Consider the following 26,267-nt stretch of genomic DNA (forward strand, 5'->3'; position numbering starts at 1 on the left):
GCTTTATTGGGGCAACCAGTGGGCCCCAGAAAGAGGGGTGGGCAGAGGACTTGTCACACACCTGGTTTGGACTGCATTCATCCTGAGATACTTAAATATGGAGGCGAAGACATGGAATCAGTCATCTGTTCGCTATGCAACAAAATACAGATGGACCCTCGGTATCATAATCAAGTTACCAAAGAAAATGAGACTTAGGCTCACCATAGAAAGGTGATTTAAACAATTGCTTAAATTGGAGGGGAATAACTTCTATCTGTCACAGGAAAACTATTAGCAGTAGCCCTCCTGAACAGAATGAAAGGAAAGATGGATACCATCCTACGTGAACAACAATCTGGATTTAGACAAGGGAGATCGTACACAGACGCTACTTTCACCCTGAGACGAATTATTGAGAACACAATTGAATTCCAAGGCAGTCTTGCCATCAGTTTGGTGGACTTTCAAAAGGAATTTGATAGCGTAAACAGAAACAACGTGGGAAATTGTTGAACAATATGGAATTCCAACAAAATTAACCAACATTATGAAGGTATTCTATGCCAACTCAAGATGCTGCTTTAAAATGAAAAAATGGATTAAGTGAGCCATTCAGCATCTCCTTTTTTGTTTATCTAGTCATCAACTATGGATTAAAACAATGTGATAGTGATACATATGGCCTAAATGGAACAATTCAAGGCTATTTGATCTAGACTTTGTTGACGACATCGCTCTTATCAACGAAAATGCCAACAGACTACAAAAATGCACAAACCAAGTAGAAGTAATGGAGAAGACAGGTTTGACATACAATGCAAAGAAGTGTGAAGTCATGTTAATGGGGACTACAGAGACAGAAACCAAAATTGAAGATGAGAAATTGGAGAAGGTGAACAATTTTACGTATTGTGATAGACCCAGGCCAGTTGGGAACAGCAGAGTAGTAGAAGGGAGATAACTTCTTATCCAGTGGCCAGTATTTCTGTTCCCTGAGTGACCAGAGCAGGGGCTGCTCCAGGCTAATAAGAACACCTGACTCCAATTAACCTGCTAAGAGTCAGGTGAGGCTGCTAAGCACCTGACTCTAATTAAGGTCCCTCTGATGCTATAAAAGGGCTCAATCCAGTCAGACCAGAGGGAGCCAGAGGAGACGAAGTGTGTGCGAGGAACTGGGAGCAAGAGGCATGCAAGAAGCTGAGAGTGAGCAGGCATACTGCTGGAGGACTGAGAAGTACAAGCGTTATCAGACATCAGGAGGAAGGTCCGGTGGTAAGGACAAAGGTGGTGTTGGGAGGAGGCCATGGGGAAGTAGCCCAGGGAGTTGTAGCGGTCATGCAACTTTTCCAGGAAGCACTCTAGACAGCTGCAGTCCACGGGGCCCTGGGTTGGAACCCGGAGTAGAGGGAGGGCCTGGGTTTCCCCCCCTAAACCTCCCAACTCCTGATCAAACACAGGAGGAATTGACCTGGTGGCTTCTACCGGAGGGGAAGGTCTCTGGGCTCTTTCCCAACCCACAGGGTGAATCTGTGAGGTGAGAAAATCCACCTATAAGCACAGGACCCACCAAGGTATAGGAGGAACTTTGTCACAGTATCTTGGAAGTACCATCAGCCAAGATGGTACCAGTTCGGAGGAAAGAAGAATTGGGAAGGAAAACGCTGCATTTGGAAGACTCAAAAACATCTGGCAACTCAAAGACATCTGCCTCAAGACAAAACTGAATGTGTAGAAAGCAACTATTATCACCATCACAACATATAGCAGTGAGACATGGCAACTTACCAAGAAAGATACGCAAAAGCTGGATGCATTTACTCATAAGTGTTTGAGAAGAACATTGGGAATAACATACAGAGATAGGAAGACGAATGAAGAAGTCAGAAAAATTACTGGACAAAGCACCCTCACAAATAATCTACAAAAGATTACATCAGTGGCTGGGACATGTGCTGAGAATGGAAAGAGAACACTGCCCTTGAATGGAAGCCAGAAAATGCAAGAAGAAAGAGGAAGAGCGCGAATAACATGGAAACAAACAGCTCTGAATGACATCAAGTACCCCAACATGAAATGGGAAGATCTGGAGAGAAAGGTAGTTGATAGTCAAGGATGGCAAATGTGGATAGCCCAACGTGCAGCAAAGCACGGGATGGACTAAGCTCTAAGGTAAGTGCCTACAAGCAGAGGCATCAATTCAGATATTTGGAAGGGGGGGAAATTCCAGTCCCCGCCAACTATGCAGAAAGGACCCCGCTCTGGTCCTACTTGTCCCAACCTCCTCCCCCAGACTGGGGCAGCAGGTCTCCCTCAGCCAGGGAGCCTCAGTCTCTCATCTCTCTTACCCACTTGCTTCATTGAGCCAGTGCTGCCAGGAGTAGAGTTCTCAGCAGACTCCCCTGTGCTCCGCTGTACAGGAACTGACTCCCAACACTTTTAGGCCCAGCCATCCCTCCATCTGGATGATAGGGCTGCAGGGCCAAATTTGAGTGATGCTGCAACCTCATGTGCCAGGTTTCAATGCCATTCACTAATATTTGGCTCAGATGCCCCTCCAACTATAAAAAGGGGCAGCTGGGTCAAATTTCAGTGGTGTTGTAGCCAAGCAGCCAAAGTGATGCTCCGGTTGGTTCTGGCAGCAGCTGTACTGATTTTAGCATGGGACCAATACTTAAAAAGTGCAAAAACCTGGGGGCAGAAGGGCATTCACCACTTCCCCCTCAATTGGTACCACTGCCTAAGATCCCTAGTCAAGGACCAGGAATCTATTGTGCTAGGTGCTGTACTAATACAGAACAAAGACAGTCCCTGCTCCAAAGAGCTTACAATTATTGCCATGCCTTTCTTCTGGAACTTATAATCATGTTCCCTACTCCGCTGCGCACACAGGTGAACCAGAGATGCAAATGGCTGATGCAAATCCATTCCCCCTCCCTATTGCTTTTCTTCCTTTTTTGGGCTTCAAAAAAAGTCAGCAAGATACTACTTTATAAAGCGTGTGGGTTACACAGGCAGAACAAGGGATGCTACAGACAAGGAAGAAGGGGTGAAATTGAAAAGCAAAAAACTCGTCTTGCAGACTAGTTAGTGATGAATTTAAGCAATCAGTAATGTCAGGGAAGAATAGGTAAGTAGAGGTGATCAATTATAGGCTAACATGAAACGGATGGAAGGGTTCAAAGGTGAGATGGAAAAGAAAGTGTGTCCTTGAGGAGTTCCAGGTAAATTACACAGAGAAGCCCAAGTGTATTGAGGCATACTAAAGAGGCAGGAGGTAAAGGCAAATGGAATGAATGAACAGAGGTGATGACAAAGTAGGAGTTGAACTAGTCCATGGAGAGCTTTTTGATAGGAATATTTTTTGTCTTGGATCCTGAGATGGGTAGGAGTGAAATAGTGTCAGTTTCTGAAATGACAAAGTAGTATGGCCCTATTCATCTGTATCCAAAACTGAAGGATTTAGGAAGACTAAGATGATTTTGCGGTAGTACACAGATGAAATACAGCTATAGGCTTTACCCTTAAATAAGATAAGAAGCTAATTTTTTGGGCCATCTTGTCCAACACAGAGATATAAAAAAATCCTTTAGCCAAATTCTGTGTTGGAAATTCACTCCCTTATTTAACTTCCCTAATTATATAATTCCACTGCAAGACCTCGCTGTCTTGAAGATGATCTTTTCCCTCCCAATCACTAACAAAAACTTACATTTCCATCTTTACTAGTCTTGCATACTGACTAGGCAAAGTACTGTAATTCATTCTTGTCTTTCATTTCTAGGGGTATTTGTATAATACAAATAAGCAGTGCATATCCAATTCACTTAGTCTCTAGTGGACATACCCTCTGACCCACTAATCATTTGTACAGCGATTTTTTTTTCCCTTTTGGGCGGCAAATGAATAAGGAATTCTGCAGAGTCCTGGGAAGAACAGAACACTACCAGAATTCAGAACTAAAACTAGACATAATATGCATTTCTTCTTCCATAATTCCTTCGTCTAAATGTTGGCTCAAAGAAGATATCCAATCTTGAGTACCAAGTAAATATCTAATTTAAAGACTGATAGTCACATACTTAAAGCCACTAAAACCACACTTGAGTTTAGTGTATTTACACACCAAAAAAGCATATTAGTACAGAGAGTGATATTACTTTCCCTAGGAAGATTGGTCAAAAAAATATATTGGCAGTGTCAGGAATTCTGTGAAGAGTTCTCATGATCTGCAGCAAGACTTGAGTTTGGCCTGGATATATCTTTGCTGTTCCCTTTAAAAAATTGTCACATTTGACAGAGAGTTAGGCCTTGTCTACACTACAGAGCTTGTCAGTTTAACTTGCATTCACTATCAAAAACCAGTATAATTACATCGCTTGTGCGTGTTCACACAATGCTCCTTCAGTCAGCAGAGCACATCCAGTTGGTGCTCTAGCACCAACAGAGAGAGCAGTGCACTGTGGGTATTGTGCTACTCAACACCTTCTGCAGCTAGGACTTGTGGGAAGGCAGAATGGATTGCAGTGCATCACAAGTATGGGCTCTATGTCCCATGATGCAGTTTTTTTCTGTCTCAGCATTCTATGGGCTTCCAACTGCATTTCGTAGCATTTTTCAACGGCTCCATCTTTACTGTGCGCCCACCATCTGTGTCTGAAAGGATGGATACCGTACTGCTATCTACTGTTGTGGTCACTGTTATGAACACATTGCGGATGGCCATGCAGGATATCATGAGCTCCTAATCTGAACAGGAATCAGAGTTGCCTGACCTGCTGTGTGCCATAGAAACAAACACCACCAGATTACTTTTGGCATTCACGGAGCAGCTGAACACAGTGGACCATTGCTTTGGGGTTTGGAAACAAGCACTGAGTGGTCAGACTTCATTGTTATGCAGGCCTGGGATGACAAGCACCTGCCTGGAACTGTGTGCAGAACTCACCCCAGAACTGCAGCACAAGGGCATCAAAATGAGAGCTGCCCTCTCAGTGGAGAAGCACGTGGCGATCGCTGTGTGGAAGCTGGCAGCTCCAGATTACTACTGGTCGGACATGAATCAGTTTGGAGTCGGGAAGTCAACCATTGGGGCTGCAGTAAAACAAGTGTGCAGGACCATTAATTGCGTCCTGCTACAAAGGACTGGGACTCTTGGCAATAAGTGTGAAAAAGTGGATGGCTTTGCGGCAATGGGATTCCCAAACCGCAGCAGGGCGACAGATGGCATGCATATTCCAATTTTGGCCCTGGACCATCTTGTGACAGAGTACATCAATAGAAAGGGGTACTTCCCTATGGTATTGCAGGCAATTGTGGATCACGGTGGGCATTTCACAGACATCAACATGGGATGGTCTGGGAAGGTGCATGACACATCTTCAGGAACACTGGCATTGACTAGCAAAAACCAGTATAGTTACATTGCTTGTGCATGTTCACACAATGCTCCAACCAGGAACTTTGTTTCCACACCATAAGACTCCAGTAGGGAATGTTGAAATGCCCATAGTGATCCTAGGAGGCCCAGTGTACCCCTTACTCCCATGGCTCATGAAGCCTTACATGGGAAACCTGGACAGCAGCAAGGAGTGCTTCAGCAATAGGTTGAGCAGGTGCAGAATGACCACCCAATATGCCTTTGGCAGATTAAAAGTGCACTGGTGCTACCTTAATGACAGATTAGGCCTGAATCAGAAAAATATTCCTGTGGTCATAGCGGCCTGCTGCATGCTTCATATTTGTGAGGCTAAGGGTGAAAAGTTTCCCCCAGGGTGGAGCACAGAGGTGGATCGCCCGACTGCTGAATTTGACCAGCCAGATACATGGCTATTATGGGGGACATAATAGGCGGCTATTCAAGTCAGGGAGGCTTTGAGGCAACATTTTGACAATGAGCACCAGTAATGTGTTTTTCTGCATAGCATTCTGCCATGCTTTGTTAACTTGCCACCTTGCATGAAAATTGTGATGGTTCCTGACTGGGATTTACAGTCAGCAAATAATTAAACTGACAATATGTATTACTACCATGAGCAACCACCACGTGTACGAGATTATAAGATTGCTTATCTTTTTGAGAGTTTGTTTTTATTAAATACCAATTAACAACACAAACAAAAGACTTGGTGGGATGGGAGATAAGAATCCAGGGCACATAGACTCTTATAGCTGTGTGTAAGTCCAGCTCTCATTTTGGAAACTGTCCAAAGGAGTGGAGCGAACAGGGTACCAAGACGTTCCGGGAAGTTGCAAGGTATGTGCGGGAGGAGTTTGGGGAAAGCAGTTCTGTATCAGCCGGGGGAAGGGGCACACGTATTCTGCCTGAAGCGTGATTAGGGACTTCAACATCTCTGTTTGCTCCTCCATCATGTTTCTCATCCACTGCTGGCCCTTTACAATGCGCTCCTCACTCTCCTTTCTGTCCTGCCTTTCTATTTTAAATTTTTCCTTCAGGGTCTCTCTCCACTCCCTGCGTTCTCTTTTTTTCAGCCTCTGAGGATTGGAGCACCTCTCTGAACATGTCCTCCTTGCTCTGATCAGCATCAACTCAAAAATATCATTTAAGAGGGCTCTCCTCTCCTGCATCATGAGCACAAGAGACAGACTGCTGGAACTGACTAGACCCCTCCAGAGTGGAAAAGAAGTCTTAACTCACCACACCCACCAGACGACCCAGCCATGCGTTCCACATTGCCCTCCAACTCAACGAACTGCCTCGTCCACAACTTCGTCCACCCGGTTAAGTCCACTGTCCACTCCCACCAGAGTATCCACTGGTTTCTTGGCAGTGGAGGTGGGGTTGCTACCAAGGATAGCGTCCAGCTCCTTATAGAAGTGGCGGGTCTTTGGCGCAGCATCAGAGCAACTTTTACCTCCCTTGCCTTCCGGTAGGCCTGCCTCAGCTCCTTTATCTTCACAAGGCACTGATGCATGTCCCGTTTGTAGCCCTTATCCAACATGCCATGAGAAATCTGACCATAGGTATAGAAGTTCCTATGGCTGGAGCGGAGCTGGGACTGCACAGCCTCCTCTCCCCACAGTGCCAACAGATCCAACAACTCAGGTGTGCGCCAAGTGGGAGAGCGTTTGCTGCATGGAGCCACCATGATGAGCTGGGAAAATGCGATGTGAGCTGCTCCCACCGAGGAAACAGGAAGTGGAATTTCAAAAATTCCCAGGCCTTTAAAGGGAGAGGGGTGGATGCCTGTGTATCTGGATGCAGGGCAGTGGAGTTCAAACTGCTGACCAGAGCGGTCAGGATGGGCATTGTGGGACACCTCCTGGAGGCCAAGTATGATGTTCGTCCATCGTTTTCGAAGAAGACCTTGACATCTAGCAGGTTGTGAGCTGTCCACAGTGTGTCCGCAGGTGGCTGATAAGGCCAATACGGGCATGAAATGTTCTGCCACATGTCGGGCAGACATGTGTGGGCACCACTGTTACTACATTTACAGCTCTGGCTTTACGGAGTGCTCGCTTCTCTTGTGCTATAGTTATCCTTCTGGCTTCAGATGTCTGGCAGCCTTGATGGATCAGCGTACGCCATGTCGATCGGTCTTGTGCCAGGGTTTCCCAGGAGGTGATGTCAATATCCAGGGACTTAAGAGAGGCTTTCAGCGTGTCTTTATATCGCTTCTTTTGTCCCCCGTGCGATCGCTTTCCTTGAGACAGCTCACCATAAAAGAGCTGTTTGGGGATGCGGTGGTCTGGCATCCTTACAACATGGCCTGCCCAGCGTGTCTGGGCTTTCATAAGCAGAGTATAAATTGACGGCAGGCCTGCTCTGGAGAGGACTTCTGTATCTGGCACCTTATCCTGCCACCGGATCCTCAGAAGTCTGCGGAGGCAATTCATGTGGAAGTAGTTCAGTTGCCTAGCATGCCTCCTGTATACAGTCCAAGTCTCACTGGCATACATCAGGGTAGTTAGCACTACTGCTCGGTAGACTTTAAGCTTTGTAGCAAGGCTTATTCCACGGCGGTCCCACAAGTTGGTCAACAGTCTGCCAAATGCAGACCTTGCCTTAGCGATTCTGCAGTTGACCTCGATGTCAATTGTCACTGCGCGAGAAAGGTGCTGCCAAGGTATGTAAATTGGTCCACTGCTTGCAGCTTTTGTCCCTTCACTATGATGGTGGGCTCTTGGTGTTGGGCTTTCGGAGCTGGCTGGTGCATCACTTCGGTTTTCTTTATGTTGATGAGGAGGCCGAAGTTGTCGCATGCTGCTGCGAATTTATCCATGCTAGCTTGCATTTCCTGCTCTGATCCAGCATTCAGGGCACAGTCGTCAGCAAAAAGAAGGTCTCTTAGCACAGTCTCCTTTATTTTGGTGACAGCCTGGAGTCTTCGCAGGTTGAACAGTTTCCCATCAGTCCTGTATCTCAGGCTGATTCCCAAGGAACTGTTCTGAAAGGCGTCTGACAGCACAGCTGAAAACATTATGCTGAACAGGGTCGGTGCCAACACACACCCTTGCTTGACGCCATTTGTGACGGGAAAGGCCTCTGAAACTTCTCCATTGTCCAGAACACGAGCCGTCATGGAACTGACGTACCATCAGGATGAATCTGTCAGGGCACCCAAACTTCGACATGATGCGCCACAGACCTTCACGACTGACAGTGTCAAAAGCCTTGGTAAGATCCACGAAGATGGTATACAGTTCACGATTCTGCTCTTGACACTTCTCTTGGAGCTGTCGAACTGCGAAGATCATGTCCACAGTGCCACACTCTTTGCGGAAGCCGCACTGTGTCTCGGGTAGTAAACCCTGTTCCAGGTGGTCAATCAGGCGATTCAGCAACACTCGTGCAAGGATCTTACCTGCGCTAGAAAGCAGTGATATTCCTCTATGATTATCACAGACTTTTCGATTTCCTTTCCTCTTGTAGAGGTGTACGATGGACGCGTCTTTCAATTCCTGAGGAATGGACCCTTGATTCCAGAAGGACTGGAACAGCTGAGTGAGTTTGTCAACAAGCATTGCACCACCATCCTTATAGATTTCCGCTGGAATCGCATCAGATCCTGAGGCCTTGCCACTAGACAGCTGACTGATGGCCTGTAAGGTTTCAGTCTCTGATGGTGGAACGTCCAGGCTGTAATTAATATCCGCCTGGGACATTCTGTCAATCGCCTCATTATTGATGGAAGATGGGCGGTTCAGTACGGATTGGAAATGCTCAGCCCAACGCTGTAAAATCAGAGTCTTCTCAGTAATGAGAGTTACACCATCTAAGTCCAGTAGAGGGCAACTCCCTGAAGGCCGAGGTCCGTACAAGGATATAAGGGCTTCGTAGAACCGTTTGGCATCGTTTCTATCAGCAAACTTCTGGATTTCATCTGCTTTGGCACTCAACCAGGAGTCCTGCATCTTACGAAGCTTGCTCTGTACGGTCCCGCGAATGTTGTTGAAGGCATTTTTCTTAGCTGTTGACGACGGGTCGTTCTGATGAGCATGGTGAAGGCGGTGCTTTTCAGCAAGTAAAGCCTTGATCTCCATCGTTTTCATCAAACCAGTCCTGCTGTTTCCTGTGTGAGGGTCCAAGAACCTTTAGTGCAGAAAAGTGCTCAATATTTCGGAAGCGTTCCCAGTTCCTCTCAACGGTTTCCTCTAATTGCAGCTCTGAGAGTTGGTTGTCGAGATCTTCTACTAGTAAAGCTGCTGTGTTGGGGTTCCTCAGTTTACTGACGTTGATCTTTTTCATCACAGCTTTATTTCCCTGCGGACGTCTCTTTGGCTTGATGTGAAGGCTTAATTTAGAGATGATAAGTCTATGATCAGTCCAACAGTCAGCACTCGGCATGGCCTTAGTCACCCTTACATCCTGTCTGTCTTTCCTCCGCACGATGACATAATCAATGAGATGCCAGTGCTTGGAACGTGGGTGCATCCAGGACGTCTTTTTGCGAGTGGGCAGGCGGAAGATGGTATTGGTGATGATCAGATCACGAGCCGCACGTCTTCAATAGTAGTAGGCCATTGCTGTTGCATTTGCCGATTCCATTTTTTCCAATGACGCCATCCCAGGCAGAGTGATCGGATCCTACTCTCGCGTTAAAATTGCCAAGTAGAATCAGCCTGTCGGTGCGCTTCACGGATGAAAGTAGGGCATCGAGATCTTCATAAAACTTGTCCTTTACTTCATCCGGATTTGTCATTGTGGGTGCGTAAGCGCTGATTAGTATAACTCGCTTTCCTCTCGGTAGTGGAAGATGCAGTGTCATGAGTCGATCGTTCACGCCCTTGGGAAGACTGGCAAGTTTGCGGACAAGATGATTCTTAACCGCAAAGCCAACTCCAGATTCACGACGTTAGTCACTGCTACGTCCACACCAGAAGAATGTTTAACCACCTCCTGTTTCTGTGAGCTGACCTTCGTTGGCTAAACGAGTTTCACACAGGGCCGCAATATCGATGTTAAATCTTGCGAGCTCTCTGGCGACCAGAGCTGTTCTTCTTTCTGGTCGATCTGCTGAGGGGGTGTCTTGAAGCGTGCGTACATTCCATGTACCAATAATGAGTGGTGTCACCTTGCGTTTTGTTGTTTGAAATTTTGTTATTCGACCGCATAAGATGGGATCCCCTCCAGCCGCGGTAATCTGGCCAGGGTTCTATGAAGCAAACAATGTTTAGGGCACCTTTTCTAGCCCCTTCCTCTTACTACGGAGGTGAGCAGTGCAGTCCTAAAGAGGGCTGCTCAGTCACTCAGGTAGACGCCGAATCCAGCTGTTGCTTCGGTCAGCAAGAAGACTACCATTAGACCTGAGCTGCCTGTGTGCAGGTCTGCGGCTACAGCTCCCAGTGTATCCACACCTGCTGCTTCGTCGCTCGCCCATCGCCACAGGACTTTAAAGTTTACGGGAATTGGAGGGATGTCAAGACTTGCGCGTGAATTGGATTAAAGTGAGGAAGAGGTGCGCATAGTCTCTTCCCAGATTCCATCTTGCTCCAATGGCAGGACAAAAGTCGATGGAGATGGGCTGGGCGCAGTGGTTGACCAGGGCGTCTTTCGCGTCTTGCCGTGCTCTTAGCGTACCACGTCGCTTGCAGAAACCACCTTCATGACCATTGGTCTTATTCCAAAAGGTCTCATCCGCTCAATCCACCGGAGTCTGTCTTCACATGCTCGGGATAGACAAGGCCCCATCTCACCGAAGGTCTATGCCCGACGGCTACCCTCAACCTGGTTTAGCCAGCCCGTCGAAGCTGTTGCCTGGGGTGTGGCCGCTGCGCATGCTACAGCTACTAGGAGCCACAGGTGAGAGCTGAGTGACAGGTGGGGACCAAAGGTGGACGAGCTGCCCTGAAGGGACACGACATGCCCCTACACCAGAGGTGCTACCCCTCCCTGAACACCACATACAGGCCAAGTATAGCAACATAACCAAGCACAGTGTCGACACTGACACTTTGTCAATATAACTTTGCCACATAAAGCTCTATGCCTCTCATTGAGGTGGTTTTATTTTGTCAGCAAAGCAGGAAAGTTTTGTTGGCAGAGGAGCATTGCAGTACGTACACTTCCACTGTTTTGTGCATGAAAGCTGAGTTTTGTCAACAAAACTTGTAGTGTAGACAAGGTCTTAAAAACCATTAAAGCACTATTTAGTCCGCACTGTAGACTGGGAAATAACATCTGAGAAACATCAGATGGGAAACTAATTGAAATACAAACTATCAAAAAGATGTTTGTTCTGTGGCCCTTTCTGACAAAGCAAATCAACTTTCAAAGTGAGCAGGGATGGAGGGAGGGGGAACAAGGCTGTAAGTGTTTCCTAATAACCTTTAAAATATTCATAGATCTGCTAGGAAATCAGCCTACCACATCTTATTTGTTCTTTGACAGTCACATCCCTGACTCACTCATTCCTCCTTGGTACCTCCTTACAGCCTTGTTTACACTAAGAAATTTTACAGATGACTGGGGATGGCACTGGTGGGAATGATTTTTGTAAAATCCCCATTCACACACAGCCTTACAATGGGATAATTATTACTTACATATTTACGCTACCTCAGACATAATTTAAGTTAATGCTGCTTAAACAGTTTACTCAAGTCTTCTCCCCCGTCCCTGGCGCCAGGAGGGTTGGGGGAAAAGTAAAGCAATGTAGAAAAAGAAACAACCTCATGCTTCTATACTGGCAAACAAACAGTGACATTAAAAGGTTGTAGGGCCTGCACCTGCTGAGGATGTCAAACTAAGACTTTTTCTAATAGGGAAATTCACTGTCTTATATTCAGTATTAGCACAAGAGTGTTTGAGAGAAACTAAATATGTAGCAATGGGTTTCCCTTAACAATATACCTAAATATTTAAGAAAGCACTACCACTCAAATGGCTTTCCTGTTCACCTTTTTGTGAGGCCATCTGCAAATAAAGTCCAGAATAGACTTCAGATTCCATTTTTAGACAAAAAGCCATTTAAAAATACACACAATTAACAGGTCATTCTAATACTTGGCAGTAATAAAACAGTGAGGGGAGAGAATAATAAGAGAAGGTTACTCACCCTGTGAAGTAACTGAGGTTCTTCAAATTGGTGTCACTGTGGGTACTCCACTTCAGGTGATTGTACATCCCTGCACCTTTGATCGGAGAATTTCAGTAGCAGTGCTCATCTGGGTCATGCATGTGCTCTCCCCATCTCGTGCCATTGCCAGCATCTATCTAGCACAGGGGTTCTCAAACTGGGGGTCGGGACCCCTCAGGGGGTCACGAGCTGTCAAGCTCCACCCCAAACCCTGCTTTGCCTCCAGGATTTATAATGGGTTAAATATACATAAAAAGGTGTTTTTAATTTATAAGGGGGGGTGGGTCGCACTCAGAGGCTTGCTATGTGAAGGGGTCATCAGTAAAAAAGTTTGAGAGCCATTGATCTAGCACCACACAACCAGACCCCTCTCAGTTCCTTCTCTACCATACAGTCCGGAAATTGAACTCTGAAGTAGAGGGGAAGAGGGCAGGTAGTGTAGCATCTACAGGAACATCAGTGCGAAGAACCTCAGTTACTGTACAGGGTGAGAAATCTTCTCTTCTTCTTTGAAGAGTGTCCCTGTGGGTGCTCCACTTCAGATGACTGTCGAGCAGTGCCCCTCCGTCGATGGAAGGGGCTTTGGAGTTGCATGGGTAACTGATGATAATACACCAAGTCCTACCAATTCGCCCAAACGTGAACTCAGATCTATTGCATAGTGTTTTCTGACCACGTATGCGGATGCCCAGGTGGCCACTTTACGGATGTCCATGATTGGTACATTGTTGAGAAAGGCTACTGAGGTTAATAAGGACCTGGTGAAATGGGTTCGGATCCTTGTTGAGGGTTGTATATCCTCCTGTTGGTAGCAAAGGTGACTGCATCCATAAATCCATTCAGACAGTCTGCTTGGAAAAGGAAAAACCTTCAGATCGTTCCGAAGTTGAAATAAAAAGTTTCAGTGACTTTCAGTAGGTCTTGGTTCTCTCAAAGTAGCATGTGAGTGCACATCTGATGTCCAGAGTGTGAAATATTGAGTCCCATTTGCTCCCATGAGGTTTAGGGGAAAATGAGGAAAGATGGATTGGTTGGGTAAAAATTTAGGATGAGGTTTTAGGGTGACCTTATCCTTGAAAAAGATGGCATATGGTGGGTGTGCCAAGAGGACCCCTAATTCTCCCACTTGTCAGGCAGACGTGATAGTGACTAAGAATGCCACCTTAATTGACAAATGTGTTAGCATGTTGCTAATGGTTCAAATGGGGCCCCAGTAAGGCAGTGTATTACCAAGTTCAAGTCCCGAGGTGGGGCAGGTACTCATATTTCAGGGTAGACGTTTCTGATATCCCTAAGAAAGCATTTGGTGATAGGAAGGGAAAATACAGATCTCTCATAAAGCTTATGGTCTTCTTTCCTCTTCTTTTTCTTTATGCCGCTTCTCCTGGTGAGGGTCTACCTTGTGATGAAAGGCTGTAATAGCTGCAAGATGGACTGTGAGCGAGCTAAGGGATATGCTGCAACTAAAGAACTCTGGCCTGTATTCTAAAATCATTGGTAAGGGGGGCGGTAATGGCTCGGGATAGTTTATTTTTGCACCAGATGGAGAATCTCCTCCATTTATGAAGTACTGCGTGTGGGTTATCCTTCTACTGTTCAACAATATGTCTTTCAGCTATTCCAAGCAGGTCAGTTCGTCGTGATGGAGCCATGTAGGAGCCATGCTCTCAGGCGAAGCCTCTCCAGGTTTGGGTGATAAACCTGTCCAGCATCTTGCGATAGATGATTCGGCAGAAGTGGAAGAGTGCATGGTGCACATACCGCCATCCTCAAAAGGTACGAGTACCAAATTTGTCTGGGGGGACTATCAATATGACTTTGGCTTTGTCTCCTCTTAATTTTGTGTATTATCCTTGATAGCAGGGGGATGGGGGAAAAACACGTATAGCAGAGGCACATCCCATTTGAGAAGAATGGCATTGCCCAGGGATCAGAACCCCAACCCTGCTCTTGAGCAGAATTGCAGGCATTTGTAATTCTGGGATGTCATGAAGAGGTCTATGAATGGGTGACCCCAGTGTCTGAATATGCTCTGCAGAACCGTGTTGTTTAGCTTCCACTCATGGTCCTGAGAGAATTCCCTCCTCTTTGTATCTGCTGTGGTGTTTTGACATCCGGAGAGATACGAGGCAGACGTTGACACTGTAGCGGATACATCAGTTCCATAGTTTTCTGGCTTCACTGCACAGGAAGCGTGATCTTGCTCCCCTGTCAGTTTATATAAAACATGCAAGCAATGTTGGTTTTGTTCCTGATCAAGGGCAGGAAGTGCAAGCACATGTTGCAGACTGCACTATTCCAAGAGGTTTGTGTGTAATGGTGTCTCAGAGGGAGACCATCTTCCCTGAATTGTGTGATGTTGTAGGTGGGCCCCACATCAAGGAGGCATTTGTTGTGAGAAGCATTGAGGGTTGAGTCTGCATGAAAGGGACACCCACACACGTGTTGTGGGGTTGGGTCCAAAAGTGTAGAGAGTCTTTGACTTTGAGCAGCACAGTGAGGTGCCTGTTCAGGCTGTGTTTGTATGGAATGTAGACAGTTCTTAGCCAACCCTGAATGCAGAGCATGTGAAGTCATGTGTGTCATACTATGGATGTGGTTGCTGCCATATGACCTAATAGTTGGAGATAGGTCTGCACTGATATCTGTGGGCTATTCAGTACTGTGAAGATCAGACTGACTATGGTAACTAATCTGGTTGGTGGTAGGGACGCTTTGGCCTCTAGAGCTTCAAGATAGGCCCCGTTGAAGTCCAGTTTCTGCATGGGTGTCAATGTTTACTTGGAATCCCAGCCACGAGAAGAGGGCGATTATCCTGTGCAGAATGTCTATAGCATCTGCCGCTCTGTGGGTGCTTTTAGAAGGCAATTGTCCATATAGAGAAATATTGTCACTCCCTGCTTATGGAGGTGCTCTGCCACTACCGCAAGAATTTGGGGGGTGGGGGAGAAAAACCTCACACTGTTGTCGAAAGGCCAAAAGGCAGAACTTTGTATTGATAATATTCTGTCCCCAGAGTAAATCTGAGGAACCTCCTGTGTGCAGGATGTATGCTTACGTGAAAATAAGCATCTTGTAGGTCAAGGGCTGAAAAACCAGTCCCCTTGTTCCAGTGCTGATATTATTGTTGCTAATGTGACCATTGTGAACCAGTAGATGAATTTTGCTGAGTTTTCTGAGGTATAGAATAGACCTCCATCCACTGTTCTTTTACTCCCACTACTTCTTAATCCAGAAAAAGCTTTTCCCTCTGTGTTGTGATGGTACCTGTTATAGACAGTATTTCTTTTGGGAAGCCAGACAAGTGAAGCCACGAAACTTGATGCATAACTAGGACAGTGGCCGTGGAGTCTGCCGCCGGGTCAGCCGCATCTAAAGATGGTTTAGCTGGGAGTTGGCCCTCTGAAATGATGGCTTTAAATTGATCTCTTTAGTCTTATGGAATTATGTCAATAAAATCTGAGAGTTTGGAATAGTTCGTGTGGACATATTTTGCCATTAGAGTAGCGTAACTGGCGATCTGAAATCGAAGAGTGGCTGATGAATAGGCCTTGCGGCCAAAGAGTCCTAACTGTTTTTACTCGTCGTCATTCAAAGTGGATCTGGATTGGTGCTGCCTGCCTCATTGGTTGATGGCATCAGCCACTAAGGAATCTGATGTGGGGTGAGAAAATAAAAAGTCCATTTCCTTTGAGGTGACAGTACTTTTTATCCACTCTCTTGAAAGTGGGAAGTATCATAGCCGGGGTCTGCCATGTTTTTAGCCGACTCCATGAGTGTGTTGTTTATCAGAAGCGCAATTTTCGATGAAGAGAATGCTTGGAAACTGTCCAGTAATTTGTGTTGAAACTCTGGGACCTCCTCTAGAGGGATCTCTAGGGAATCAGTGATTCTCTTAAAGAGCTCTTGGAAATGTGGGTGGCGGTGGCATTATGGCCTTGTCTGGGAAGAAGAAGAAGAAATGTTAGTTGCTAGTGTCATGTCCTGTTCCAGGGTCACCTCCTGTTCTTCAAAGCCTTCTTCAAGGGGCTCTGATGGTGCAGTCATTGAGGATGGTGGGGGAAATCTAATCCTCTCCTTGTAGGGTCTTGGGGGCCTGGGGTACTGTCTCCTATATAGTCCCTAGGGGTCCCAGTAGGCCCACTGAGTGGGGAATGGCATAGGCGGTGCCATCCTCCTCACAGCAGAAGGCACCCTCCTCCTCATCTTCCTCCTCGCTGGAATATGAAGGGGCCAAAGATGAAATGGGCTGACATGGTGCCGAACATGCTGGAGAAACATTGGTACCGAAGAGAAGTGATTCCTGCGTCAATTAAACAAGCAGGAATCCCTGCCCACACCAGGGAGAGCAACTTTTTGTCAGTCAAACTCAAGAATCCTAAAGGCTTGTCTACAAAGAAATTAAACCAAATGAATTAAAGGTGTGAATTTAAAGTGTATTACTTAAAGCACATTAGGGACAGTCTATAATGGGAACTTATATTGGCATAGCGACGTCTCTCAAGGGTGTGAAAAATCCACACTCCTGAGAGATGTAACTAAGACCACCCAACCTCCGATGCAGTTGGCACTAGGTCAATGGAAGAATTCTTCCATCAACTTAGCTACTGCCTCTCGGGATGTGGATTACCTACGCTAACAGGAGAATCCTTTCTGTTGGAGATGAGATTGTTCCCACTGAAGCGTTACAGTGGTGCAGCTGTAGCTGTTTGAGTATAGGCATATCCTTAGACTCCTGTGTGGATGCTCTCATTCAGAAGTAAACTCAGTCCACTGTACATTAGCTTAATTCCGCGTGTAAAGTTCCTAAATTTCCAGTCTCATATGCAGGGATAACCCACATGTACAATGATTACGTTTGCACAGACATCTTTTCTGAAGTACTAAATGTGTCCTTTGTTGGAGTTTATTATTATTCCTCCTTCTCAGCTGCTGCTACCTCCATGGGGAATATAAGATGTCCCTCAGTCCCAGAAATCCTAGTACAATGTATATTGAGTAAGGAGATCGGGTACTTGGGTGGCAAGCACAGGAGGGCTGGGACTTCTACGGAGTAATAAAGAGCAAGGAGCAAAGGCAGCAGGGAATGGATCTTCACCATCCCTGACAAAGCTTCCACTGAGTAGCATTCCTCCCTTCGTGCCAACATAAGAGACAGACTCACACTGCTGACAGCATGATGAAGTGTTGCTTGCATGTAGCAATTCACTTATATATTGGCATTTAAAATATTTTGCAAGTTATATTTGTTGCTGCTGGGGATGCCACTGGCTCTTTACACACCTTTTTCGATTTGCAATGCAGTTCTGTAGTCTACATTTCTGATATGTAAAGTTGCCCTCAGCTTATCATTTGAAGGGTGGGGAGAAAGGAAGAAACATTAGTTCTATGATGGAGAAGGATGGAAGCATTCTGTTCATTCAGTAACTTCTCCTCCACCTCATCCTGTGATAGAACATTCAGAGTATCCCATTTTATCTGTGGGAAATAGTCCGGTACAACGGTCAGCAGTGGTAACTGTAATTTAATGAACTGGTATTAGTATTCCATCTCTGAAGGAAGTAGGATGGTCAGAAATGAAAACCATTAGGGTGCTAGGACAAGAACAGAACAATGATCTCTTGTGCCCAGAGTTAAGATGTCATCACCACACTTCCCTATACATGCAGCAGGTCATGTTTTCACAAGCAGAGCTGTTTTTCTACATCTGAAAGAAACACACGATTGCAGTTTTTGCTGAGTACATAAATAGCAAAGACTGATTAACAGAGTCACTGGGTAGGAGGAACCTTAGGCATGTTGAGATTCTCTCCTAAGTAAAGCTGTTCTGAAGAACAGAACTAGGAACCTCACAAAACACACTGATATTTAGAATATTGTGAGAATCCTTACACAAGGTTTTTTTAGATTGACAAAAGCAACTAAGTTGTAAGCAGTTACATGCACTGTATTAAACTGAAGAAAGTTAAGCCAGTCATTTCAGGTAATGAACTTGGAAGACAAGAAAATAGCACAATAAAATGGGTGATTAAGACTGGACCTTGGATGTACAAGAGAAATTGCTTCCTGCAACCTACTTTAGTCTAAGTCATCACTTCACAAGTTATTGCACAAGGAAGTATTTTATAACCAGCCCCCCTCCACACACAAACATTCATTCACACTATCCATTCTTGTTAGAGTTGAACTCTCATGCCAACTTCCAAGTGAAATCAGGCTGCTTAATGTTCAATGGCTCTGCTTCATCAGTTTTTCTGCAGTCAGTTATTCATTTGCAGGGAAAAAACAGAGTTGAGCCAAAGTACTGTTTCCTTTGGAATTAAAGGCTGCCATCTCTTGGCAGACCTACACAGCCAAACGCTGTACATAAAGCCAATGGCATTAACACATAGACATATACACCATTTTTACAATGCAATTTCTTAACCAACTGAATGCATTCTTTCGGGTTCCCAGATAATTCCTGCTCAATCACAGCGCCTCTTTCCTACAAAGCTTTGTGAATATGCATGAAATGATGCAGTACAGTGGAAGTCTTGCAGTAATTCTTTTGGGAATGGGGTCAGAAGTGGCTGCATTTCATTACTGAATGTCCAGAGGAGGGGTTAGGTGAGACTGCAATCACCTGATACCTTCACATGAGGATTCAAAGTTTAGGCAGGTATGGGGGGGGGGGGGGAAGAAGGGGAGAAGAAAAGGAAAGGTTGAGTGACTCTACAAATGGAAACAAAATACAAATTTCCCTTACAGTTTTACTTCACTTCTCTAGCTCTTCAGTGTTCCTTCTCCTTATATTCAGGTACATTTTTGTCCCCGTCCCCCCCATACATGGCAATTTTCATGAGTATACACTGAAGCAACACTCCAGACATAAAAGGATATACATGACTGCCTCTGCACTTAACTGGCTCTTGTTCCTTCACTAAACCAGAAGCGTATCACTGAGCGCGACCCCTCTGCCCAGGGGACTGGTGTGTTGCTTCTGCAGTGTTCCTGATATTTGCTGGCCCAGGCAACAAGAGACCATGCTCCAGTCCTAAACACTGATCTGCTGCTCCTAATCCATCCGGGGAGCAAGCTGCTGAGAGGGGGCCCTAAACATCTCCCATGCTTACCAAGGGATCACCAGGCTACAAAGCTGACAAGTCACACTAATTTCACTGTCACTGCTTGGAAAAGCAGGAACAGCAGTTGAAGCAAGCGCAAGAACTCAACAACAAACGGTACGCTTTTTACTTGCAGCGAGGAACAACAACAAAAGATTAGGGGGACACACACGGAAGAGGATGAGGAATGGAATGGACATCTAACCAGGGCATAGTCTTTGTACATCGATGGGCTCTCTCTCACATCTTTCATTTTGGTCTCTGCCTTCTAGGTGTATATTTATAAACTGTGCTTGAAAACCTTACCAAACAGACACACACAGAGCAAGACAGGAGATAGATAGATAAATAAATAAATAAATAAATAAATAAATAAATAAAGTATTCCTTCAACCAACGGTATTTAACCTTTCAGAAAGGAGTGGGTAGAAAAAAGAACAGTACTCTAATGGTATAGTTCTACTGCTGGCTCCCCTTAGCACTGAAGCATAGCACACTCAGTCTAGCACTCCAGAAAACTGTGCATTATCTAGGAGCACATTCTGCAGGGTATTTAGAGGCTTTGGAGCCATACAAAGACCCCAGTAGCATATTGAGAATCACAGTACAGTGTAGAACCTCAGAGTTACAAACACCAGAGTTACAAACTGACTGGTCAACCACACACTTCATTTGGACCTGGAAGTACACAATCAGGCAGCAGCAGTAACGGGGGGAAAAAAGCAACAACACAAAGCCAAGTACAGTACTGTGTTAAATGTAAACTACTTAAAAAACCAAAACAAATGGAAAGTTTTAAAAAAAGATTTGACAAGGTAAGGAAACTGTTTCTGTACTCAGAGTAGCAGCCGTGTTAGTCTGTATCCGCAAAAAAAAAAAAAAAAAAAAAAAAAAAAGGAGTACTTGTGGCACCTTAAAGACTAACAAATTTATTTAAGCATGAGCTTTCGTGAGCTTAGTCTTTAAGGTGCCACAAGTACTCCTGTTTTTTTTTTTTTGTTTCTGTACTTGTATCATTTACATTAAAATGGTTAAAAGCAGTAAAATGGTCTGCATAGTAAAGTTTCAAAGCTGTATTAAATCAAAGTTCAGTTGTAAACTTTTGAAAGAACTAACGTTTTGTTCAGAGTTACGAACATTTCACTGTTCTGAACAACCTCTATTCCTGCGGTATTTGTAACTCTGAGGTTCTCCTGTGTACAGTAAATAGGGCAGAACCAAACAAGTCTATGAATACTCTAGCTTACCATTTCGAGACAAATCAAGTTCCACCAGCTGCATAAAGTTTGCTATTTCTGGAGGGAGCCGCTGAATTTCATTATCACTGAGTCCAAGTTTCCGTAATTTTACAAGCTGGAAAAAGGGCTGAAAAAGAAAATCCCATATTAATTATTATTCACATAATGCATTTGCAACTTGTTTAAGTTCACATGTGTCAAGTTTCTTGGAGGGACAGCAGCACTGGTTGATATAAACATCTAAAATCCCAGGGACTGCCTCACAAATCATCTTATTCAACTAAGTCTGATAAAAAGCAAGTACAGAAGTAACTTAAAAAGAGGTCAGATTCTTTTCAGAACTACAGAAAACACTTTCCATCTAGGTATTTGTACTGACCTTGCTATGAAAGGTGAATAGACTTTGCAGGACTCTTTTTTGAAAAATAAAGTTTAGTGTAGCTTTCACAACATGTATAAAATTCTAGCTATTATGAATCACAACACATTCATAATGGCTAGACAGTTACCTAATTGCTACTCAGAGGCTTGCTTTTAAGCAATAGTTTGCTGACTACACTTCTAGATAAATACTATTTTGGTATTATTTTATTCAGCAACTCTCTCAGAGAACATCTCAGAGTCAGCATTATTCTGATCTCACAAAGTATAATATTAATTATAAAAGCTATTCACATACACAGATATACACATCCCAATTATGATGGTTAGAGCACAAAGAGAACTCGCTACTTCCAAAAGCCTGCAAGTTCCATTCCCATAGTTTTAATACTGTAGGGAAATATTGTGCTCACTCACACAAGTCAATAAAACATCATCTCTACGACTATCTTGTGATAGCTATGGACTTGGATATTACAATTTTCTACTTTGAAAATTGCTTTTCAGAAGAAGGCGTTACAAAAGAAAAAACTGTTGCCAACTCAAAATTTTATTGCAAGTCTTATGATATTTAGATTTGGAGGGGTTTGTTTTTATTTAAGCTCCAGCTCCTGGACTCAAGTGATTACACAAGAATCTCAGCTTTCATTTAGAAGATTTTCTAGCCCTAATGGCTGCAGTGAAAACATGGACCAAGTGTTTTCTAAAGGATAAAAAAAATAAAAATAAAAATAAAAAATAAACACACCCACAGATGGCAAATAAAAAAGCCCCAATTTTTATTTTTTTAAATCTAATTTTGGGGGGGGGCTGACATATGATTTTTTTAACCCTCAAGGTTGACAATACTAGACTCATCACTAATAAAACTGACCTTTTATTACTCAATGGGAAGCCAAGAAACATCCGGAACTCCCTTGAAATATAACTGTGCAACAATGAAGGACTAAAACAAAAACTATATTGATATCACTTGACTCCAAGGTATCAAGTTACATGTTATGGGGAGATTTTACAGCAAATGGGAAGGGATATGGTGCACACAATTACATATGGAAGAGGAGATGGTTCACAAGACGCTATTAATATATAGTGCACACTAGGAACATTTGAGAACGCCTCATCCACACAGTGTTTATTATATATATTGCAAACACCATATAAAAACGTATAAGGACCAAATATGACCAGTTAACCTGGAACAAGTTACAAGATATTTAGCCAGGTTACTATTCCCAAAGTGAACTAAATTTCATACATTTAAAATTCTCTAAAAACTATATTTCCATTTTACGCACCAGTCGAGGAGGCAACACCAATATTTAGATACATGATAAACTATAAAAATGTAAAAAAAACAGTTTTAAAGTTGGTGTAACCATTTTTATACAGGCCTAAATCATTTTTCAGTTCCAATTTTAGTGGATTCTATTCCAATTTCAGATAATGCCTATTTATAGTTAAGCAAGAGCTACACAGTCAATGCTCACTGAAGCCTTACGGTAGTCTATGAGCTACCCCTACTTCTGCCACTTGTTTGTTAGTGGCCAAAATAGCAGTATTTACTAGTTAAAATATCTATATATCTATACACACGTGCACGTTACACTCATCAAGAGAGCATATTGCTTTAAATATTTGCTACATGTAATGTGATAGACCTGGCTCATTACTAAATTACCATAATAGTCTGACTCTATTCACAAAGCTCTCTGGTAGGAACCTAAGTGCAACATAATAATTTCTTGATATTTGAATGGGGGCCAGACCACAGTGTCTACCCAGCATTCACAATATGCTGCAACAGCATGGTTTTGACTGTAGATCCAACTTCTTTGCATGTGTTTTGGCAACACTTTTTAAATACAGCTTCTTTAGTGAAAGAATTCTCAGTTTAAAAAAAAAAGAAAGGGAACATTATCCATTTTGCTCAGCATTGTGTTGTAGGGATTTATATTAGGAGGAACACTTCAAAGCTCAATGCTAATACTGTTCATTTTGCTGCAAAGGAAGGGGGGAGGATCACTTGTGACACTGACTAGCTACAGTCCACACCTTAAGACCTTGTAAATCAATTTTTATCCTTATGTTCATGACAAAAAAAATTATACACCAAACATTCACTCCTTAATGACATCTTTCATGGCAAACATTATAACTGGTCCTCTTGAACCTGGAAACAAGCGAACCAACAAATAAATAAAGTCAGTCTCTAACAAGGATTGATGAAACTTCAACTTCTCTGCTGGGCAACTTGCCCCCGCCCCCTCCCCCCACACACACACAGCTGGATTTCTTTGACTGCTCCCTTCTTGCAAGAAAACAGAGCATGAATGCACTAGAATCCTGCTTGAATATTTCAATCCCTTGCCTGAACAACAATAAGGAGCAGATGAAAGCAAGAGCTAGTAACAAAACATAGATAATGGAAGGCTAAAGAACACTCTTGAAGCTGGCTGCTTTAAGTGTTCTTTTCAATGATACAACCACACTGAAGCCATGTGAAAGTCAGTTTATAATCTCCCTTTGACTCAGCAGATTGACCAAAATGCTTAACATCACAAGCAACATCTTCCTTCAGGAAGGCCACCACTAGCAGCATGCAGCTCAGAAAGGTCATTAGGGCCTGATTTTCAAGAAACGCCACCAGTTATATCCACAGTAAGTTGCCATGAAGAGGCTATGAACAAGTTGCAAGCTCAGTGTTGTATCTGATGAAAACTTAAGCCTCATTTGAAGGGGGGAGGAGGGGAGGAAAGCAGTTAAAAAGTTTATTTTCAAACAGCCTCTTAAGAATTTTATACGTAACATAGCTCTGGTGTCAACTTTTTTTCAGATAATAAAGCCTGGAATTTCAAATCCAAAAAATAAACATATTGCTGGGGATATTTGAAAGTCACTGGAACTTTTATTTTACTTACTATTTCATATAGTGCCTATAATTAAAGTATCAAGGCACAGAATAACTGAACAGAGGTCAAACTTTCCCTGTCTTAAGGCAGCTACAGCTTTAAAAAGGAAAAATAGGCATTTAGGAGTTACAGATTTAGGAAGAAAAGATTGAGAATAAAAAGCCTCATGTACAGTAAATTGAGCAACAATTTGAACAAGAATTTTTTTTAAATGGGGGCCTTTAGTTACGCTCATAAACCCACACTTATTTTCAGGCCACTTATTTAGAAGCTTAATTTTAGGCAACAATTTTTAACACCAAAGTATGAAAGCCACTAAAACGAGAAAAGCCTTCAGGTTCTGAGTAATCTTCTATTTGCAGTTCATGTTTCTGTAATTATAAGGACACTGATTAGAATCATTTTCTTTCAAACTATTTTATTCTTCTCTTGCGCTGCCCCAGAAAAAGGAGGATTTGAAACTCATTGTCACACCACAAATTTTTCTCTGGGCAAACAGGCAGAAGCCAAAGGAAGTTTTGGTGAACTCTCTGAAGAGACAGCTAAAAGGAAAGGCATTTGTTCCAAATTATCTCACAATCTTTGAGATTACAGATACCTTTAAATGCATGTTTGTCATACCATATCTATGCTATGAACATTTTGTATAACCCGTATGAGCACCTTTGTACTAGGATGGTAAAACATCTAACATAGTTTACATTTTTTGCAGTTGTAACTAAGAACATTGCATCAGCTTGCCATGGGGCTGAAGCTGAGGGGTGGGGGGGAAATAAAGATATAAATCCTCTTCCAAACAAACAGTGATATGCAGCACAGTTTTAACATATCATTGAAGGGATAAAGTGTGAAAGAGCAAGCATCACTTTGAATGTGGATGATGGAAATCAAACTGCAGAATGATTTACTCCTAAGGGCATTCTGCACCAAAAAATTAAAAATTCCGCACACAATATTTTAAAAGTCTGCAAAATACTGTAAATTTTATTTGTCAAATAAATATGGAGGCTCCAGCATGGCATTTGGGAGCACAGGCCACTGGCTGCACAGAGATGGGAGATCACTGTGCGGCTCCCCCCCCGGACATGGACTCAGCGGAGAGGCTGCACCCAACCCTGACACAGAACAAGAGCCAGGCCTGCCCCAGAAACACCCCAGGGCCCTGCCTCTCTGTGCCAGGTGCACCAGATATGGGCAGATAGGCTCAACAATGCAGGATCCAAGTGTCGAGGAGCTGGGGGGGAGGGTGGGTCCAGGTGTGGGTTGAGAGGGCTCTGTGTAGGGCATCTGGGTGACGGCAACTCATTGCAGGAACTGGATGCACAGGCGCTTATTGGGGGGTTCTGGGTGCAATGATAATGGGACTCTGCAGGGTGGTCCAGGTGAAAGAGGCTGAGGATCAGTGGGGAGGAGGGTGTCTTGGTGTGGGAAGCATAGATTGTTGGGATTCGATAGGGTGGGAATCCGGGTGTGGGTGGCTTGTCAGGGTGGTCCAGATGCAAGGGGAGTGGGGCTCGTCGGGGGGGTTCTGGGTACGAGAGGATGAGGCTCGGTGGGAGGGTCTGGGTACGAAGGGGTCTGGATGCACAGGGGCTTGGTGGATGCAGGAGCAGCTCCCTGTACAGTGATCCCTCCCCCTGCAGCTGAGAAGTGATGGGTGCAGGAAGCACAAGGGGATGGGAGAGGGGGAGGGGGAGAGAGAAGAGAGTTTGCAGAGGTTCCTACAGCTAGGGGTGAAATCTGGTGGTGGGTCTGATGTGGCCCCAGACGCCATGTAGGGGAAGACGAAGTCCCGTCCTTCCTAGCCCAGCTGGGACTAGCAGGTGAGCCCGGTGCAGGATAGGAGCCACCAGCCACGTCTTCTCCAGTCCTGCCCCCTGCTCCACAGCAATTTACTTCTCTGCTGGCTGCCCTGGGCACCTGAAACATACTGCTGAGGAGGGTCATATGACTGCTCTTACGGCTTCCCTTTGCTTCTCCGTCAGAAAGTCATTTTTCTATGGGGAAGCAAAGAAATCTGTGGGGGACATACATTCTGTGCATGCGCAGTGGCAAAGAACTCCCTTAGGGGTAAGAATGTTAAAATAATCAGAAGAGGGAAATAACTGTTAC

The 26,267-nt window shown here is 44.3% G+C and overlaps 1 protein-coding gene across 1 annotated transcript in view; it reads right to left on the bottom strand.

Annotated features, from left to right (window-relative positions):
- LRRC1 (leucine rich repeat containing 1) overlaps positions 1 to 26,267 on the bottom strand; it is a 112,208-nt gene that overhangs the window by 72,390 nt on the left and 13,551 nt on the right. Inside the window, exon 2 of the mRNA XM_039532289.1 lies at positions 20,872 to 20,989. Coding sequence (XP_039388223.1) covers positions 20,872 to 20,989 — 118 coding nt within the window. The remainder of the gene's footprint in view (positions 1 to 20,871; positions 20,990 to 26,267) is intronic.

The sequence above is a fragment of the Mauremys reevesii genome, linkage group 3 (assembly GCF_016161935.1).
Source record: "Mauremys reevesii isolate NIE-2019 linkage group 3, ASM1616193v1, whole genome shotgun sequence".
Taxonomy (NCBI): domain Eukaryota; kingdom Metazoa; phylum Chordata; order Testudines; family Geoemydidae; genus Mauremys; species Mauremys reevesii.